The sequence below is a fragment of the Acanthopagrus latus genome, chromosome 13, assembly GCF_904848185.1.
Source record: "Acanthopagrus latus isolate v.2019 chromosome 13, fAcaLat1.1, whole genome shotgun sequence".
Lineage (NCBI taxonomy): Eukaryota > Metazoa > Chordata > Actinopteri > Spariformes > Sparidae > Acanthopagrus > Acanthopagrus latus.
In genome coordinates this window covers 22,489,746-22,510,022 of record NC_051051.1, presented here as the reverse complement: position 1 = coordinate 22,510,022, position 20,277 = coordinate 22,489,746, and the positions used below count along the sequence as shown (strand labels likewise).

Sequence of the window (20,277 nt, the reverse complement as noted above, 5' to 3'; positions counted from 1 at the left end):
GTTTCTCCTCTCCAAGTAGTTACAACTCAAACTGCAAAGCATGACACTGTGTTATTAATACTTTTACCTCAGTAAACAGTCCGAGCACTGCTTTCACCATTGCAAAAAAAAAACCAAAACACTAAACGTAATGTCATGTCAAGACCAAGAGAGTCAAACACATTGAAATGAGGCTGCATCTTTCCTGCAGCCTCCACTGTTACTGTCAGGACGTCACCAGGATCCCGACCAAGGCTTTCCCCATATGTTACATTCACTTGTATGGGAAACTGTGGGACAGTAAGCAGTCACGCCTAAGATCCGGTAGTTTTAAATGCAAGACATTTTATATACGGCGCTTGCACTGTATTATTTTAATTCTGAACCTAACGACAGTAGATCACGGATACGTAGGTTATGACGGATGTTGTCAATGTCTCTGGTAACCTTGGTGTGTCCTGCTTGTTAAATGCATGATACAGTACAGTGACTTCTTCATTATTTGCAGTTCAAAACCGTATGAACTCGAAGTATAGCCCTCAATAAAGCATCACATCTTCTGAATTTCTCCATGGCACAACACAGCCTGGTATGCAATATTTCCTTGAATCTTGACTCGAGAGGGAAGTTGTCCGGTTTCCGATGACAGTGAACGTGCCATTTCAATCCATATTCTCCATCTTCCTCCAACAAGGCAAGGGACCAGTCTGCGTCTTGAGCCGAACGTAACATTTTCCCGCTGTCATACAAGCAACCAGGTATTTGTAATATTTTGCAGTCCATCATTACTAAATCGGTATTGCTACTTTTAGTGATTTCGTGTCGGCCAGTCAGCTGGGTAGCTCATCTCGTACGTTAACGCTACTATAGCTCCTGTCAGCAGCAGTGAAAACCGGGCCGCCGATCACTTTTATGTTTTGAGGTCTGATTTAATGCTATAAAATTGTCAATAAAAACCAGACTCGAAAAGCTTGCTGATTGTGGACGTCCAGTAGGTGTTTCAGAATGCTAATTTGTCATAATTAACAAGCTAGCGTAGCGTTAGCGCCAGTCATTATACTGCTGCTTTTAACGTTAGCATGCAGCAGGCTAACGTTAGCTAAGTGCAACTGCCGTGGTCCGGGTAATGTTAAATGTAGCAAGCTTGACATCACACCCAGCACACTATCTGACATATCAGGACTTATTTAGGCTTAATTTAACAAGCAGATGAGATTATCATATGGTTACAATGTTAGTTTGTTAGCTCGCTCATCTACGGCAAGATAAGGTCAGCTGTGTGGAAGATGCAAGCTAGCTAGCTAAACTGCGTTGACAAGAGATACTTAATGTTTACCTCCGTCTGAATTGTTTAACTTTAATGAAGGCTGGCACATATAATAAACGTGAAACACAAAACAGTATGGTCTGCCAACCGACTGTGTGAGAGGTTGTTTCATTATTTAACACTGAGGATGTAGCATCCTACAAACGGTGACAAAACCAGCGCCCTCTTTAAACTAGAGGAAAAAGTACCACGTCCTTGGGAGATGCTGTTGTTTAGGAAAGCATGAATCCATTGTATATTTTGATTTTCTGTCTTCATTCACTGAATCAGTCACCTCACTGTCAGTTTACGTTGGTTTGTCCGATCATGATCAAGAATCGGCAAATGTGACCAACCTGATGTTGACACAAAAAATACATGGGCAGACGCATGAACCAGCACATCTCACCCATATGTGATCAGTGACAGTGTCATTCCAAATCAGAGGTCATTTACATTCTGCTACAGGAAATCTCCCCATAATATTGTGGTAGCTGCTGCTATAGATTAATTGCACCCCCTTCAGTCACAACAGCATTTGAGGTCAGCTTCTTCCACAACAAACTGTGAGAAACATTTTCTTTATGGATCTTGTTTTGTGCACATGACATTATTCATATTTAAACAGGGAAGGGCCCTTCCCAAGCTGTTGCCAAAATGTTGGAGGCACAATTCCTCTGTTGTGTGCTGAAATCTGGGTTCATGCAAACAAAGCAAATATGGATCCTGTTAATCCAAGCACATATTGGTCCATCAATTTGCCATATAGTGCAGCCTAATTCAGTCCTTCAGCATTCAAACACACAGCATTGTGCTTGCTCCAACATTTTTATATCTATTTGATTTGTATACAATTCTGGTTATGCAGAATAAATAACCTTTTAATAATTATTTTATTCTTGAAGTATTCTGTTCTTTAATCAGTATTTTATTCTATTATCTACTTTTATTTCATACTATGCACTACGCACCCCAGAGATGTTTTATTGTTTTTGTACAATAACAACTTGAATGTATGGTTGAAACTGCCAATTAATGGCACTGACTTTGCTTCTTGAGGCAGTTTGGAACTCAATATGGGGACTGTAGCACCAAGGATTAAACATTATTCATACCTTACTCTTCTTGGTGGTCATGACTCCTCATATCCAGATCTGTTGCTGGTCCCAGACACACAAGAGGCACAGGGCAGTCTGACAGACTGACTTGTGGGAGGGTTTGGCATCCTGTGAATGCCACCCTAAAAGTCACTGAGCTCTTCAGTACAAACCATTCTCCTCCAGCAGATGTTTGTATGTGGTGATGACATGACTCACTCCTATGAGTTATTATGCAGCTGTTAGCAGTGCTTGGGGCAGGTAAACTCACCCATAAGGTACGCATAGTATATAGATAATGTTGGTGACAGCACAGGTAAACTAAAATAGATATTTGACAATAATGATTAAGAATTGAACTCTGTATGTGACAAATGGTTGGAGGGAATAATGAATGCATATTTTCCTGATGACATAATGAAGTGTATATTGACTCTGCAGATTTAAAGGACCACAACCATGACGGACTCCAAATATTTCACAACAAACAAAAAAGGTGAGTATCCAAGAATTTGTCAAGTGAGGATTTTTTTTTGGATTCAAACATTAAGCTTTCTTCAGTGTGCACTTCATTTAGCTTAAAGGTTTGAAAAATCATCAATTTCCATTTCTCTACTACGATTCATCTTCCAGGGGAGATCTTTGAACTGAAGGCTGAGCTGAACAATGAGAAGAAGGAAAAGAGAAAAGAGGCAGTGAAGAAAGTCATTGCTGCCATGACTGTCGGCAAGGATGTCAGGTACACTAGAAGAGTTAAATCCTTTCTATAAATGAACCAACAATTTTGAGTTCACACTACAATTCCTTAGTCGATGTTGTGTTCGCCACATAGTCAAAGCATGCAGCCATTGTTGCGGCATCTGCATTTTGCTTTATGATTGGTCAAGCAAAACTATCAGTGCAGTGCACTCCCAAAAGTGACAACTGAAGTGAACACAGTCAGTGGTGGAGCTCTCACTTGGAGCTCTGCCCATTGTCACACTTTCACATCTGGCCAAGAGATTCAGAAATCAAGCATCAGATCAGGAGGCTGCTCTGAAAGTTACAAAAACGAAGGCTCTGTGTCACAAGTATGAGCCTTGAAGCCTTTTGATGTAAACTGGGACTAAGTCGCTCTTCTTTTCTTTCAGTTCTTTATTCCCAGATGTGGTGAACTGCATGCAGACCGACAACCTGGAGCTGAAGAAGTTGGTCTACCTCTACTTAATGAACTACGCCAAGAGCCAGCCTGACATGGCCATAATGGCTGTCAACAGCTTTGTCAAGGCAAGGCTCTAAATGAACTTATCAACTGGGCAGTAATACTGCCAGGGTATACAGAAAGTGTGACTACATTTTTGCGAAAATGCTGTTTATTATGCACTCAGATGAGAAAGCAGCCTTGTCAGATGTATTTATTCTGGATGGTATTTCTGCTTTTGGATATAATAAAGATGGATTTTGTAATTTAGCTGGATGAGTATTTTTAATCTTATCTTAAATTCTCATCAGAGCGCAAAGCTAAGCTATCATTCTGTTGGTTTTCTTTCCCTCCAGGACTGTGAGGACCCAAACCCTCTGATCCGTGCTCTGGCCGTCCGCACCATGGGCTGCATCCGGGTGGACAAGATCACAGAGTACCTGTGTGAGCCACTGAGGAAGTGTCTGAAGGATGAGGACCCATATGTGAGGAAGACTGCGGCTGTTTGTGTGGCTAAACTGCATGACATCAACGCCCAGATGGTGGAGGACCAGGGCTTCCTGGACTCCCTGAGAGATCTCATTGCTGATTCAAACCCCATGGTGGGTGTCAGTTATTTTCCAACCGAGCCTTCTTTTCTTGGGTTTGGAATTCATTCCCACAACAATAATGGAAATGCTTTAATTTGAAATTTTGGCATGTTTATTTGTTGTCTAATCTTCATCACCACCTTGTGAAATAAGGTTAAATTCCAACAGTTGAACCACGCTTAAATAAGGCTTGCATGCATTTTAACATCAGCTGTTGGCCACTTCTCTCTGCTGCCTGCATGCATGCAAATTTACATGCAAATAACAATTTATTAAACGACATTCTTGTTGTTGTCCCCCCACGTAAATATATGACTGACTGTACTTTTTTAGCCCTTTATTTTGCTACATGGCAATCTACTGCTCAGTTTCATTAATGCAAAGCAAATGCACAGTGTCTTCCATCAGTAAGTCACTATCACCTGCTGTCTTGTAAGATCCTTACACAGAGTAGCTTCACTCCTTTGATATGTACCCTTGCTCTGGAATACAGTACCTCTTATCTTTTTGCCCTGAGACTGTTGTTATACTAAAGCTAAGATGTCGCGATACTGGAATTGCTGAGTTTAATCAAGTCACTTAAAATTATTTATATATGATAACATTGTTGATACCACAGCGAAGAAATTGACATTGAGGGCATAAGATTTCACATTTTCATGTCACGATTAATATAATAAGGCTTGTGTACTGTGTGTTAAACATTGCTGTCCTGGCCTGACAGCTTTCTATAGATGTCCGCGGGTTGGTCCTTAAGGTTTTGGGGGTTTTTTTGTCTCAAATGCAAATTACTTCCAATTAGCTCTTTAACAAGGTTCCTTGTCAACCATAACCAGTCACAGAACTGTGCACTTGGCAGCTTTAATTAGCTGTAACACCGTAACAAAAACAGAGCAATTGATACTAGTGAAGAGAAGACGGCACCTTGACTTGAGTGAGGGGAGGCAGGGCTATGTGAGCGCTGCAGCAGTTTATGTGTGTCACCTTGCTTTCAAGAAAGAAAAGAGTAAGAAAGCCTGACTGTAAGACACAATATTCAGAATTGATATGTGTTGAAGAAAAATGATACTTTGACAACAGTATAGTGATGAACATTGCTCTTTGCATCCCTCAAACGTGTGGATTTACAGTGAAGTTGCTAATGAAAACCAAACTAGAGGTACAGAGTTCTCATGCAAACTCCTCACCACGGAATACCTCTTTCCTTTAGGTTGTGGCCAATGCTGTTGCCGCCCTATCTGAGATCAGCGAGTCTCACCCCAACAGCAACCTGCTGGACCTCAATCCCCAGAACATCAACAAGCTGCTGACAGCCCTCAACGAGTGCACAGAGTGGGGACAGATCTTCATCCTCGACTGCTTGTCCAACTACAACCCCAAGGATGAGCGCGAGGCCCAAAGGTAGCAATTACTCTGAAGTAAGACATGTAGGCTTGTTGAAGAGATGATTGAAGACAATATAATTGTATTTACTCTTTTGGTATAGAAATACTCATCAGCAATCTTTATTTATTACTTAGATTACTTGTAATTATCTGGCTTTCTTAGGTAGCCTTAGTACAGAGATGGGAGGGAATGAAGGACAGAAATTCAACAAAAATGCCAAACCAGACTTAAATCCGGGACCTTTGGAGTTCATTGTCAGCGTCTTATCACTTAAACCCTCTTAAAACTGACACTTTCTATCATTTAGCTAGTTATTCTGTAATTTCCAATCCCAACACCACACCACTCTCCTTTTTTTAATTAATGACCCTTCTTGTATAATTGGTGTTATGTTCCCCGTTGACTCTCACCTTTCCCTTCTTCGATTCCAAAGCATCTGCGAGCGTGTCACTCCCCGGCTGTCTCACGCCAACTCAGCCGTGGTGCTGTCAGCTGTCAAGGTGCTGATGAAGTTCTTGGAGCTGTTGCCAAAGGACTCCGACTACTACAACACCTTGCTGAAGAAGTTATCCCCACCACTGGTCACCTTACTTTCTGGAGAGCCGGAGGTCCAGTACGTGGCTCTGAGGAACATCAACCTCATTGTCCAGAAAAGGTGTGTGATCACAAACAGCAGAGGCTCAGTCCTATTTTTCCCTGCAGTGAAGTTTATATTGCTACTACTCATGATGTTCTCCCTTTACCTTATTTTTCTTTTATTGAGACTTACAGTAAATTCAAAAACAATATGACTTTACGGAGGTAATTTTGACCAGGAAAAACCATTCACATATTCATGTCAATATCATAATTATGTCTGTGCCCTCTTGAATAAAATAACACTTAAGTTTCTCTGTGATTTTTCCCACAGTCTAATGTGTAATGTGTTGTCTTGTGTGCAGGCCTGAGATCCTCAAGCAGGAGATTAAAGTGTTCTTTGTTAAGTACAACGACCCAATCTATGTGAAGCTGGAGAAACTGGACATCATGATCCGGTTGGCATCTCAGGCAAACATTGCCCAGGTACCTAATTTTAAAATGCAGCTATGTGAGAGCTTTGTTAAGAGGAAAGGGATGAGGCTTTGTTCTCTTTAAGTTGGTGTATTTAACATTTATACATAATGAAGGAGGAAATGAAATATGTTAAATTTCAGAACAGTATTTGGCCTGTCAGTGCTCAAAAGAACAAATACGTGATTTATGCATGATGTCTTCTGTATATGTACCACTATGTGTAGAGAATATTTACACTTTGTATTGTTCAAATAATGTAGTTTATCGTCAGTTGAAGGTCAAGCTTCAAAGAAGGCATCAAACTGAAACAAAATCAACAAAAGTGAATCACAACTTCAAACTGTTAAATATGCGTGTGGTGTTGTATTGTGTTTGCTCGCAATAAATGTCACTGCCGTCTTCGGCCACTTTCAGGTGCTGGCTGAGCTGAAGGAATACGCCACGGAGGTGGATGTTGACTTTGTGCGCAAAGCTGTCCGAGCCATCGGACGCTGTGCCATCAAAGTGGAGGTAAGAAGTGCTTTCTCATCATATATGTTACCTGGTCAGTATATGACATTCATTGCAGACCAGCAACAATTACAGCATTTAGTCTAACATTTTTCTTTTGGCTCTGGTTATGGATTGCAGCTCAATTGCATGCATCCAAATGCATCTGTTTAGTAGCTTAGTTTATTAATATTTGTTCTCCCATCATGCTCCAATTTGGTGTTAAAACGAATTCTCCTGTATGTTTTGAAAAAGAAAAGTGTCATGAGTTTCGGTGATGTTTTTACACAAGAAATGATATCATGGTGCCTCTGTCCTGTTCTTCTCAAGCAATCAGCTGAGCGCTGTGTCAGCACCTTGCTGGACCTGATCCAGACCAAGGTCAACTATGTGGTCCAGGAAGCTATTGTGGTCATCAGGGACATCTTCCGCAAGTACCCCAACAAGTATGTTCGCTGCTGAACCTGTCAGAACTGCTGGACAAGAACGATTGACAAACCAGTCCATTGATATAAACTTGTATTAATTGATGTAGTCCATCCAAGGCTGTGCATCTTTGGATCACTAGTCTATCAGTGCAGTCTGATTCACATGAGGTTTTCTTTTTTATGGGACGTATCAAGTGTGTTTTGGATTTGACCAGCAATCATATTTAAAGCACTTTACATAAAGTACTGACCTTTAACTTCCCTGCAGTATTTACTATACATTGTATATTTAAGTCCCTAAGCTTCTGTTAACGTTTCATTCTGGCCACTAAGATACTGGTGTTCTTCAGGTATGAAAGCATCATTGCCACACTGTGTGAGAATTTGGATTCCCTGGATGAGCCTGATGCTCGTGCTGCCATGATCTGGATTGTTGGCGAGTACGCCGAGAGGATCGACAACGCTGACGAGCTGCTGGAGAGCTTCCTCGAGGGCTTCCATGATGAGAGCACTCAGGTGGGTTCTTCCCCCCCAACAAACTAACACACAGCTAATTTCTTCCAAACAGAACAGCTGTAACAATGTGGACATCACAGACATCACTCTGTTTGTCTATTTACGTGTCCACTTCCCATTGCAGGGATGAGACTTTTATGATAAATGACAGCATGTACTATGATTTATAGGTCCAGCTCACTCTGCTGACAGCCATTGTCAAGCTCTTCCTAAAGAAGCCATCAGAGACTCAGGAGTTGGTGCAGCAGGTTCTCAGCTTGGCCACTCAGGTAATTGTCGTCTTTTATATCTCTGAAGGTGCTTTATTTATTTGGTTTTTGCTCAGGTCATACAGGGAACCTCTGAGAACAGTTCATTTCTGTAGTATATTGAAAGGGTTTTATGTTTTGTTCTTTTTCTCAGTTGATAATTGTTCAGGATATCTGCAGATCCTTAAAGATTCTCACTTAAAATGTCCTTAATTCCGTTTTATATACATTATACAGTATGTGACCTTTAAAAGTCATTCAGTAGTCTTAAATTTGAATTTGTGAGTTCTTAATTGCTATAATGATTTTGTTTAATTTAATTTATTCATCTTGATTCAAAGTTTTCTACATCAAAGTATATTTTCGATGTTACAAATCTTAAAATGATCTCTGAACTTTTACTTTATATTTGACCTTCCCTGTTGGCAAAATATAAAACAATATTCCTACATAAAATGTTCTTCTGCATGGGACCTCATATATACTGCATACCTTTTACACTTTGCAGAAAAGTATAAAGGTATGGAGTATATGGTAGAAGCTACCAACAACTAGTCCTAATGTGGTCCACAAGATCTAATTCATCACTGTACAAATGCAATGGGAAACAAAGAAATAGAACTAACATCATCTGTTGAACTCTCCTGTTCATCTGCAGGACTCTGACAACCCTGACCTGCGTGACAGGGGCTACATTTATTGGCGCCTGTTGTCCACTGACCCTGTGACCGCCAAGGAGGTGGTGTTGTCAGAAAAACCCCTGATCTCAGAGGAGACTGATCTGATTGAGCCCACCCTATTGGATGAGCTCATCTGCCATATTGGCTCCCTGGCGTCTGTCTATCACAAACCCCCCAGCGCCTTTGTCGAGGGCAGCCATGGAATCCACCGCAAACACCTTCCTGTGCAGCACAGCAGGTCAGACACACAAACATTATGCAAATTGTTACAGATAAGGCTAGTGACTATATTGATAACATATCATTATCGTGATATGAGAGTATATGTCCATTTAGACTTTGGGTATTGTTACATCCTGATATAGAAACAGTTGTTTCTTTGCCTGGTTTTAAAGGCTGCAGGCTACAGTAAAGTGACATCATTTTCTAAACTTACCCGACAGTTCTTCTTGTTCTATTACTTGCCTTTGCCAATCATTATATTTTCATTACCGATGATCAGAAATCAGAAATCTCACTGTATTTACATTTCATGAAACTACTAAATAGTGATCCCTGTAATATTGTTGCAATATCAATATCGAGGTATTTAATAAACAATATCAAGATATTTTTAGTTTTGTCATCCAGTTCTAGCTATTATGAAGTGCTTTTGAAATGTCAAATACCAAGATTTATGTTGTGTATTGTGATTATAGCCTAAAAATATCAAAATGTTATTTTAAGCCCATATCACCCAGTCCTAATTACAGACCTACATTTACTCTCCTCCCCCTTTATTATACTCGCATGGCTCTGATTTGTTCACAGTGTCCTGTGCTCTTTTTACACTCTGTAGGGTTCAACATGTTTTCTTTGCGTGATTTGAATCTCTGAACCAGAGTTAATGTATATACAAGTTGTAAGTATCTCCATTAAATATCTCTGGTTGTATTGAGGGAAAGTGTAAAAGGATTTGATATAACATTATTTATACTTTATTGAGCACCAGAAGGGAAATTTGGATGTAACTGCAGCCCAAGGACTGGATACATATGGATAGATCATGAAAAATGAAAGAGAAAAATTGAATGTGTTTAAATTAAGAATAGATAAAAATATATAAGAGCAGTACGACACAAAAGTGCAAAAATTGCAGCAATAGCAATATATGTACCTGCCTAGAATTGTACTTTAAGTGGAAATGAATCACATAAACACAATCATGAAAACCTATTTGCTTGATGGCGATCTATTCTATTAATGTTTTTTTTTTAATCTCACACAAGACAAGGTTGCATTGTGTGTGCCTGAAGCAATCACTGATTCAGATCTCGAGGTGTCATTTTAAGAACAGTGATATATGGCCCATAAGCAGCAATGACATAACATGTGGCATCAAGTTGGGACTGGATATCATAGTCCACCATACAAGATATGTATATTCTGATCAAGTCTATATTTCATGGTGCATTTTAAGCTCTATCAACTGTTCTGGAGAACAGGATATTACCCAACACCCTGAAGAGATTGCCCCATTTCACACTGAAATTAATGAGGAAGAAATAAATTTTGTAAAGAAGAGCTGAAGTGCTGCTTTTTTTCATGGAAGAAGGGGTTTCACTTCTACAGTGTGATTTAATTGTGCTTATCTAGTGTTGTTTGTCAGGATTTTAGCACCTTATAGAACTTTGGTCATTATATAATCATATTTGACAGTTAGATCTCAGTCCTTGTTTCCTGTTAAGTTTAATTAGTCCTGGCGCAACACTACTAAATCAACAGTAGATAAATACAACTAACTGGGCCGTGACATGTGAATTTATTCAATTCATTGATTTCGTAATGGATTTGGAAAATACCTGCCCCTCACCAGTACCACTGTTCTCTCCTATGACAGCATTGATACTGGTGAGAGCCCAGTGAGCGGTGGGCCAGCAGCTGCCATGGACCAGCCACATGTCATCCCTAGCCAGGGTGACCTGCTGGGTGACCTGCTGAACCTGGATCTGGGCCCACCAGTCAATGTGCCCCAGGTCTCCTCCATGCAGATGGGTGCAGTGGACCTTCTGGGAGGAGGTCTTGACAGTTTGGTGAGTTTGAACACACACACACACACACACACACACACACACACACACACACACACACACACACGTTGATTTTGCTGTTGAGTGGATGCATTGGCTAAACTTGGTTGAAGACCCAATAAACATATTCTGTGCATCCTTGTTTTTGTATCAATGGGATGTTAAACAGTGGTTTGCAGCGGCAGTTCCAAAGGATAGTAAGTTGATAACAGCTGCTCACACCTCAAACTCTCTACAGCTGTAATTCGGCACGTCTCCTGTCTAAATCTCCATTAAGTATAAACTTGGGATAAACTTGGGGCCCATATTTTAGAACATTTTTGAAGAATAATATCCCTTACTATAAACCTATTTGTTTGAGGTTGAATTTCAGTCTAAGAAAATCAGGCACATATTGAGAGACATACCAACATACTGCAGGTTTTAAGCCCAGTTTGGACCAAACATTTGCAATGAAAACGATCTATTTCTAAAGGTTGCATTGAGAAAATCAGAGAAATGTGAAGCAGTCTCTCAGTCTCAGCCAGACTTAAGCCAACTCGTATTTGTATCTATCTTGAGCCTGATGTTTTAAGACACTGCAGATCACATCCAGTTATTAAAAAAAGCCAGAAAAGCCAGCAGATAGAAGAGAAATAATGAAAGGTGATGCAATGGAGATACAATGTCTGATCTAGTCACGTGGGTGTGAACCTGAAGGTTTCCAGAATGTCAAATGTCACAAACCTTCGGCTTGAACAGAGCTTTAGTAGCATTAAAAAATACAGAATAACTCCAGCCTCATCCCTTAAATCTTTACACTGGATCAACTCATACTTGTCTTTTAACTTAACTCTGTTTGCACTGTTATGATCAGAGGTTATCAAACCTGAATGTAGTTTATCTTTGCTGATTAACATGGGGCTGTTTTTGGTCATCACGAGCTGATGGGATTGTTACGAGTGTGATGCTGACTCAAAGGCAGCCATCAAAAGAAGGACAGAGCATTCTCTATAAATCAGCATTTTGAATGTTCCTCTTTTTATATCCAAGAAAGCTGTATGTGCCAAAATGTCAGCTTCCTTCCTCTGATTAAACATGAAAACGACTGACTCTGAGTATTTAGTAAAAGCCTTTTTATCTTATAAGAGTAAACTTCCTTTTTATTTATAATTTTAAAGTGCCTGTTTTTTCTTATGTGATATGATTCTTATGTTTATCTTGTTATAATGCTCATTTAAGTATACTTGTTGTGCCTTTTCTGTATCTGTTTTTACATTCAACTTTTTTTAACTCCTGAATAAATTTGGTACCTTAAAATATTATTATACTGTTTTTTCAACACAGAGCCACATTAAGCCTTGTTATATATTTCCTCTGTTAATTGCCACTTTTTCACTTCTCCAAGCTGCTGGAATAACTCAACTTCTTGATAATCTTCTTGCAGATTTGAAAGTCTTATTTTAACGTCTAACCTACCATGTGGAGTTGCTATTTTCCCAGAAAGTGAGGGCTCCTCTTGATGGGTTGCGGTTGCTAAGAGAGTCTCTGTTTCTGTCTGTGTTTGTGTGTTTGGTCTGTCCGTCTGTCTTTGGGGGCCTCTCTTCTCTCCTGTAGCTGGGGGGAGACCTGGGCGGAGGTGTTGGGGGAAGTCCAGCAGTAAGTCAAGCCCTTCTGCCTGTCTGCATGCTGCATGCTTCCTGAATTTAACCCACCACTCTTTCAAACCAGCTTCTAGTAGTTCATTAAACCTGGCTTTTCTGTCTCACACTCATATTTTCAGTTAGAAGATCACACAGGTGTTAAGCAGGTTTTAGCCCATTTCAGGCTGAGAAAAACTATGTTGTGATATTTACTTGCATTCATCTTCATCTGGATAGGCCATATCTGAACTTAAATTAGACTGATATAATTTCAAGCAGGCTGTATAAAAGATAATGACCAGGTCTATCCTTCTCATCAGTTTGAACCTTTTGTTCTCGCCCAAGGAGAGAAACTGCTGGTTCTGAATTATTATTGTTGTCAATTGTCAGTGTTTCGTGAATTACATTCAATTTAAACCCGGAGCCTCCAAAATTTTCATCTGGTGTATGACAATTTTTTGAGTATACCATTGCAGCTTATATTTAAATGTTATTTCCTGCCATCTTGGTTCACTTGAAAATTGCTAGATTTGAGTAGTCCATCACAATAAACTTCATTACAGCTTTTATTTTTGTAAGTGTAAGTGTTGTCCTTCAAACAATTGGAAAAACGTCTGCACACTGCACACTCCCTGAAGTGCAACAGTACGCAGTGCACATCGAAAAGTCATTTAAGGAAGGTGCTTGATCAGCATTAGATGACACAAACTTCAAAAAAGTCTGCATACTGTTGCTCCCTAAAGTACAGTAATAATAAAATCCATGACTAAATAGGGACTGCTATTTATTGTTTGCAGTCATAAGCTTCAGAAATAATCTAAAACACAATTCTGTGAGTATTATAGCTTCAAAATAAATGGACACAAACAAAAAAAACAAAGATGGGCTCCTAAATTAATATCACATTTGAGCATTTTCTGACTTTCTCTGTTATTGCTGTGGGCTTTGGTTAATCTCATAAGCTTGCTTTAGTTTGAATGTTGTATTTCCTCAGAATCACTTTAGTGATTTATTAATATTTTCTTCTTTCGGCATGACTTCAGATTGTCTGTGTGATTCTCCTTGTAGGTTTAGAGCAAATAGTGAAGTTTCCAGTGATGCTTACTAAAATGACGCTTACTCAGATTGTGTGTTTTGTGCATGTGTATATTTGTTGTGATTGCTATAGGTTGGACAGAACTTCATCCCCTCATCTGTCCCGAGTACTTTTGCTCCGTCACCCACACCAGCACCTCCAGCCGTTAGCAGCGGCCTTAACGACTTGTTTGAGCTCTCCACGGGCATGGCCATCACCACTGGAGGCTATGTAGCTGCAAAAGCAGTGAGTGAAATGTCATTCGTAACAAATAGGCCATAATTCACTTGAATAATGGATCACAAGCATTCAGTCAGCTCAGTGATATTGAATTAGATATGTCTAATTACACTGGTGTTTTTTTTACTAGGTGTGGCTGCCTGCAGTGAAAGCAAAGGGACTGGAGATCTCTGGCACCTTCTCTCGCCGCCAGGGTCACATGTACATGGACATGACTTTCACCAACAAGGCACTGCAACACATGACCGACTTTGCTGTCCAGTTCAACAAGAACAGGTCAGTGAGATGACTCGGAGGAAAACTTATGTTTAACAAGGGCTCAGCTACCATTTAATCCCTCTCAATTGGAGCTCATATATTATAAATGTACTGAAAGTTTGTTTTTTTGTTTGTTTGCTAAATGTAGTTTTGGGATGATCCCCACCAGTCCTCTGCCCATTCACACTCCACTAATGCCCAGCCAAAGTATTGAAGTTTCTTTGCCAATCAACACCATTGGGCCAGTCATGAAGATGGACCCACTGAACAATCTGCAGGTACAGAAGCCTTACGTTGAATCAATTTCCTGACACCAAATGCACAAATACTTACTTAATACTATACTTTAGACTCTGTAGTATTAACTGAAAGCAGTTTGTTGTCAGGGGGTTTGGGTGTCTTGAAAAGCACCATACAAATCCAATCCATTAAAGTGGACTGGAGGAGTTAAAACAACTTCTGTTGTTTATATCTTACCTAATTTCTCGTCATGAATAATATGATGATAAATCAAACCTCAACACAACACAGGATTGTTGGAACATTCTTTGTTCTCTAATGTCAAAATCATGTCTTTTTTTTTTTTTTTACATTTACACAGGTGGCTGTGAAGAACAGTATTGATGTCTTCTACTTCAGCGTACTCATCCCTCTCAATATATTCTTTGTGGAGGATGGAAAAATGGGTATGATTGTCACTCGCAACTTTTATACATGTATGATATCTCTCTTCACACCATCACTATCTTATTTTCCACAACCATTGTAGCAGCAACAGAATATAATTGCAAATGTTTTATTTGCATTGGATGTGAAATGTTTGATGAGATATATTTACTGCAGAGTTCAGGACAAAATTATTGAAAATAGTAATCTGTTAATTGAACCTTTGAGCTATATCTTTAGAATCAAAATGTTGCCAGCGGTTTGACTCTAAATAGCTGAAACGGAAAATTAGTTCTTAAATTTAATTACTACTGAATCCATTATGTTGAAATTTAAATAGCACTGAATTTACAGCTCTTAGATATTTTCTTTTGAAAACCATCTGAATATATCTAAATTCTCCCCTGACCTTTTAAATGTTCAACATCAACTTGTGCAGTGTAAAAACATTTTAATTCCAGTGTATATAAATGTTTTTAGTGTTCACAAATTTAAGACTCAAGTGCCGGATAATCACAACTATATCTACTATAAACTATATTCAGTCTGCTCAAAATCAGTCAGCTCAAGGCTAAAAGTCAGGTCACTTAAATTGGCTCGGTCAGATTGAGACATATTAAATCACGATATTAAACTGAAACTTGAACATCTGATTCCACCAAGATTAGTCAATCAAACATCTGGCCCATTTTAGAAAAAAATCTCTGCTTCAACATCATTGTAGGTATATATGGACTAATTATATTTGTTTGCTTTCCTCCTTCAGAGCGACAGGTGTTCCTGGCTACCTGGAAAGACATCCCCAATGAGAACGAGCTCCAGTACCAGATTAAGGAGTGCCACCTAAATGCAGGTATGCAGACTTGTATAAATAAAAGGGCCCTCAGGTGCAAAGCAATTTTTCTCTAACATCTCGTTTTTTCAAGCAGATTAGAAAATGTCTCTGGAGGAAAAGTAAAGTTTATCATTACTTTATTTTTTATATTTTATTTTTGTTTGTCAAATTATGTCATTGTACTTTCACTTGCTGCCACTGGAGACTCTTTGAGATTTTTTTCAAATGATGTGCGAACTTCAGAAGGGTTGTACTAAACATGCAGATAAGTTTAGTGCATTCAAATTTATGAATTTCTGCTACAACATTGTCCTAGATGTCTCCGGCTCGACTTTGCAAACACTTGCACTGGCCCCATTATCACTATAAGGACTTCCAAATTTTAATCAAAAATCTGATAACCTCCCTCATGTTATGCCTTCCACAACTCGTCCAATGACTTTTCACTCTTTTTTCTTTCTCTACCCACATGCCTTTCTTGGGATACAAGACACCTTTCTTCTTCCTCTGTACATGAAGGACAACTTATTTCCTTTAGGAGCTGCCCATAATTGTGCCACTGTTATCCTGGCAGCAGGATGGCTAACAGCCCACAGCAGTTGTTCATAGCAGGGTCCAGTGTTGTAGAGTACCTGATTTAAAGGTTGCCAGTCACAGCTCATTAAAATCCTCATAGAGCAAACTTTCCCATCAGTTCCCAGATAAACCGTTAGCCATATATACATTAGTTAGTAGTACCTATAGTTAGTATGGTTCCAGTAGTGATTACATTACGTGTGTGTGTGTGTGTGTGTTAATTACCTGTCTTGATTCTGGTCTTGCAGATACAGTTTCAGGGAAGCTGCAGAATAACAACATCTACACCATTGCCAAGAGAAATGTAGAAGGCCAGGATATGCTCTATCAGTCCCTCAAGTTAACCAACGGCATCTGGATCCTTGCTGAACTGCGCATTCAACCTGGCAACCCCAACTATACGGTATTTAAGAACTTTTAATCATCTTATTATTATGCCTTAAGATGTGCTTTATGGTCTTTTGCTGTCCAATTATGTGCATCATCTCTGTGCTAATAGAGTGCTAATTGTGTTTGTGGAAGTACCTGTCTGTAGTCTAGGTGTGTCTCTGATTTAGTGCATTCATGTTTTTTTTAATGGGCTCTGTAGTATTTCTGTGTTATGCTGAAAGCCAATTCTTAGTTTAAGTTCGCACATTCTTTTTCTAAACAAACGTAAGATACTATTACTGTACTGCACTGAGCCGAGGCACTCGAGAATGTCACATCCTTTGGGCATCACAAAGAAATCCACAGTCCAGAAACATCAAAAAAATTCAACAAATTGATCACAGGCTTGTTTAGACAACTGAGAGAGGAATGTCTAACGTTTCATGTCACATTATAATCCGCTCACATACGGCCAATAAAAAAGTGATTAAAGCATGAAAAATGCTACGATTTGTTATATATAGCCCCTTTAGTGTAAAATCAATTGATTTGGTCTTGGAGGTAAAAGTCCAGTGTCTAAGGTTTTCAAATGTCTTGTTCTGCTCAAAACCCAAAGATATTCAGTTATTGATATAACACAAGGAAAAGCTACAAAGCCTCATACTGAAGAAGGTGAAACCAGAGGCTCGTTAACAGTTTGCACTTTTATTGTTAAAAAAAAATGGCAATGGTATCTAAATATCTAAAAATAAATAAATAATAGAAAATAATCGATGATTTTTCTTGGAATCAATTATTTTACTAATCATCTGATCCTGAATTAAGTGTAAAGTAAAACTGGGCAAAAGAGGGGCAAAATGCCATGGAAACTAGGGTAACCACTATGCATGAGCAGTTTGCCTTTGATTATTGTTACTACACTGAGCAAGAGATGATCATCCAGACACAATTGTATCCATTGTAGTATTTATCTGCATAGCAGTGTATTAACAGTGTCAATTCTGAAGTGCATCCTTCCGTAAGTCCTTAGATATTTTGCTGTCGTTATCATCAGCTCAGCATGGCTTGCTTATTGTCCCCACTTTGTGTTGACTAGTTGTCATTTCAGACAGACAATATGTTCAAAGTGGTAACAAAAACAAAGTAAAAAGACCAGCCAGTCATTACTGTTTACTGTTCAGTATCAGCAGTTAAAAACTGGATCCTACCATTCTTCCAAAACAGCATCTTTCAGTTTGAGTATATGAGTGACTTTTTTCTCTTATTCTAACTCTGTCTTGTCCGGCTCCACAGCTGTCTCTCAAGTGTCGGGCCCCTGAGGTTTCTCAGTATGTCTACCAGATGTATGACGCCGTGCTGAAGAACTGACCTGCTCCAACACTTTGCAGCTCTGTTTCATCCTGACAACAAACAGCAGCGTTTCTATCATTTTCTACCATCTGCTGCTACAACTGCCAAAAGAAAGGAATCTAAATGATGAAATAATTTTGAATATTGGGTATTTTTCCCTCTCAGAGATCAACAAGGAAAATGTTAGTAAATACAAATGAATAGTGGGTAATCACCATACTGTAATTATGTGTAATGTACTGAAGTTCAGCAGTACAGACACTGTTGATTTTTCCTTTATTTTGGCAGTTGAAAGCATTATTCAACTCCCCATTTAGATTTTTGCCTCCCAGTAAGAACACGTCTATCATTCCATCCTTAACTTACTGTCTTAATGTTGTGAAGATGTGTCTGATGGTGAAACTGTCCTGAGTGGAAACTAAAATGTTTATTATCTACTGCGTGTGGCTGACACGTTTTTCGTTCTGATTTATTTTTGATACATGCTTTGCCTCAGTTGTAGCTACAGCGTAATACCGGTGTTGATCTGTTCCTTTTGCCATGTATGTGTGATGAGTCGAGACCAACAATCATGTTTGTCAGAAGCTACTAATGTCCGTTCTACAGAATGTGTGGCTCCGAGAGTCCACAGCTTACAATTACTACTTGAGACATGCCAAATCGAAAAATGTTATACACTATTTTGCTGTTCCTGTCATGGCTTTAACACAGCTTGTTGTGTTCTATTAGATTTTGTGCAACATGTAGATACAATTTGTATTTTTTACTCCATAAGTATGAAGCATTGTAAAGTAAGTGAAACACTTCGAGGGAAATTTCAAACAGGATTATTCAAACATAAACTATAATGTAGTTGCCAAGTCTTGAAATGATATTGCTTCTCCTCACATGAATTATGTTTTTATCTTAATCAGCACTCCGCCTTCATCTCCAGAACAACAGGTAAATGTATTCAGAATAGTCAGCTTTTTTAAAACTATTTTCTTTTAGGCCTTTTAATGGTAAACTTTTTTAAAATGTGCGCATAGAGTGCATTTTTACATAATAAAGTCATGTTGAAAAATACACAACACATCCAGTGTAGTGAGGCATCTGCAGGCTAAGTGGGTCCCTCCACAAGTAGAACAGACATTTTAGAAGCTTCTGACAGGCAATAAACATACAGTACATTTGTTTAAATTCTTGGGTAAAACTTGCCAAGCAGCCATTATTTTCAACTTCAAGTCTTTGATCATTAACTTGGAACCACTACACAAACCACAGCAGCTATTGATTTTGTGTTAACACATCAGTGCCACTCCGTTTTAAGAATAATCGCTAATTTGCTCCACATGTAATTCTTTTTATAGTAACCCATTTACTGCAACCACATAGTTGTACACGGCTTTATACACCTGTATTTTCATTCCTATTTATTGTGCATCTACCTCTGTGTGTTTCCTTTTTAATTAATTGTTGCAGGAGCTTCAATTCTTTATTGTGCTTTAAATGTTTTCACCTTTTCTTGGATGCCAGTGTTGTTTTTCTAGTCATGCCATTTTTGTCAAGCCAATCTAAACCAGTTTTAAAGTCAGCCAAACCAATCTCACAGGACTAAGCATCCAAATTTAATGCCAAGCTTACGTTTTAGTACCCTAGTGTCAATATGACTTTCTAATGTTGGCGTTGTTTGTGCTATAGAACATTAGAGTGTATATGCTCTAAGGCCCAGAGTACAGTGTAGTCCAGTGATGGTGTAGTTTGTGTGGCTAATAAATTAAAAATGTTTTGGTATTACCCTGCAAATGAAATGAAGCTCTATCTATTCCACAGAAAAGGCTTTTTCAGGGGATCAGTTGTGCTGGTGAAACTATTTTCCTACATGGCAATTTAAAATTACATTTATGTGCCTGCATGAGCCTACTATCCATTCTATCCATTTTCATTTAGACTGTGGATTTCCTCCATTGGGAAAAAATCCTGCAGCTTAATTTCTCTGTTGATCAGTTTTTTGTTGTTGTTTTTTTTTTTTACTACTATCGTCTCTAGCACTCCCACAAATAGAAGTATATACAAAACTGTTGCCAGCAATACAGAATGTATGGAGAGAGCATTCATAGCATCTTATGAAATGGAATATTTCTAGCACCATTGCTGTAACCGTGTTGTAAATGATTTATTATTGTCACTACCATGTCAATAAACTGTCAAATATATGATGCATCACTGTCTGTTCAGACATCGAATATTGAAAAACAAGAGCTAGAGAAATCAACTGATCCGATC

At 38.9% G+C, this 20,277-nt stretch overlaps 1 protein-coding gene across 1 annotated transcript; it reads left to right on the top strand.

The window, feature by feature from the left end:
- Window positions 1-622: 622 nt before the first annotated feature.
- Window positions 623-20,207, top strand: ap2b1 (adaptor related protein complex 2 subunit beta 1). Its single transcript, XM_037119577.1, has 22 exons — window positions 623-737; window positions 2,824-2,878; window positions 3,016-3,121; window positions 3,513-3,648; window positions 3,919-4,164; window positions 5,363-5,553; window positions 5,972-6,193; window positions 6,480-6,600; window positions 7,006-7,101; window positions 7,411-7,526; window positions 7,859-8,024; window positions 8,195-8,293; window positions 8,931-9,190; window positions 10,832-11,024; window positions 12,618-12,659; window positions 13,812-13,964; window positions 14,089-14,234; window positions 14,365-14,494; window positions 14,818-14,902; window positions 15,649-15,735; window positions 16,542-16,696; window positions 17,956-20,207. Exons 2-22 carry the CDS (start codon window positions 2,842-2,844, stop codon window positions 18,028-18,030), a joined length of 2,862 nt encoding a protein of 953 aa, XP_036975472.1. The 5' UTR covers window positions 623-737; window positions 2,824-2,841; the 3' UTR covers window positions 18,031-20,207.
- The last annotated feature ends 70 nt before the right edge of the window (window positions 20,208-20,277 follow it).

Coding starts and splice junctions, on each gene's coding strand:
- ap2b1 (XM_037119577.1), top strand. CDS start 2,842: ATGACGGACTCCAAATATTTCACAACAAACAAAAAAG. Junction 5,554..5,971: donor GATGAGCGCGAGGCCCAAAG/GTAGCAATTACT, acceptor TCGATTCCAAAG/CATCTGCGAGCGTGTCACTC. Junction 8,294..8,930: donor TTCTCAGCTTGGCCACTCAG/GTAATTGTCGTC, acceptor GTTCATCTGCAG/GACTCTGACAACCCTGACCT.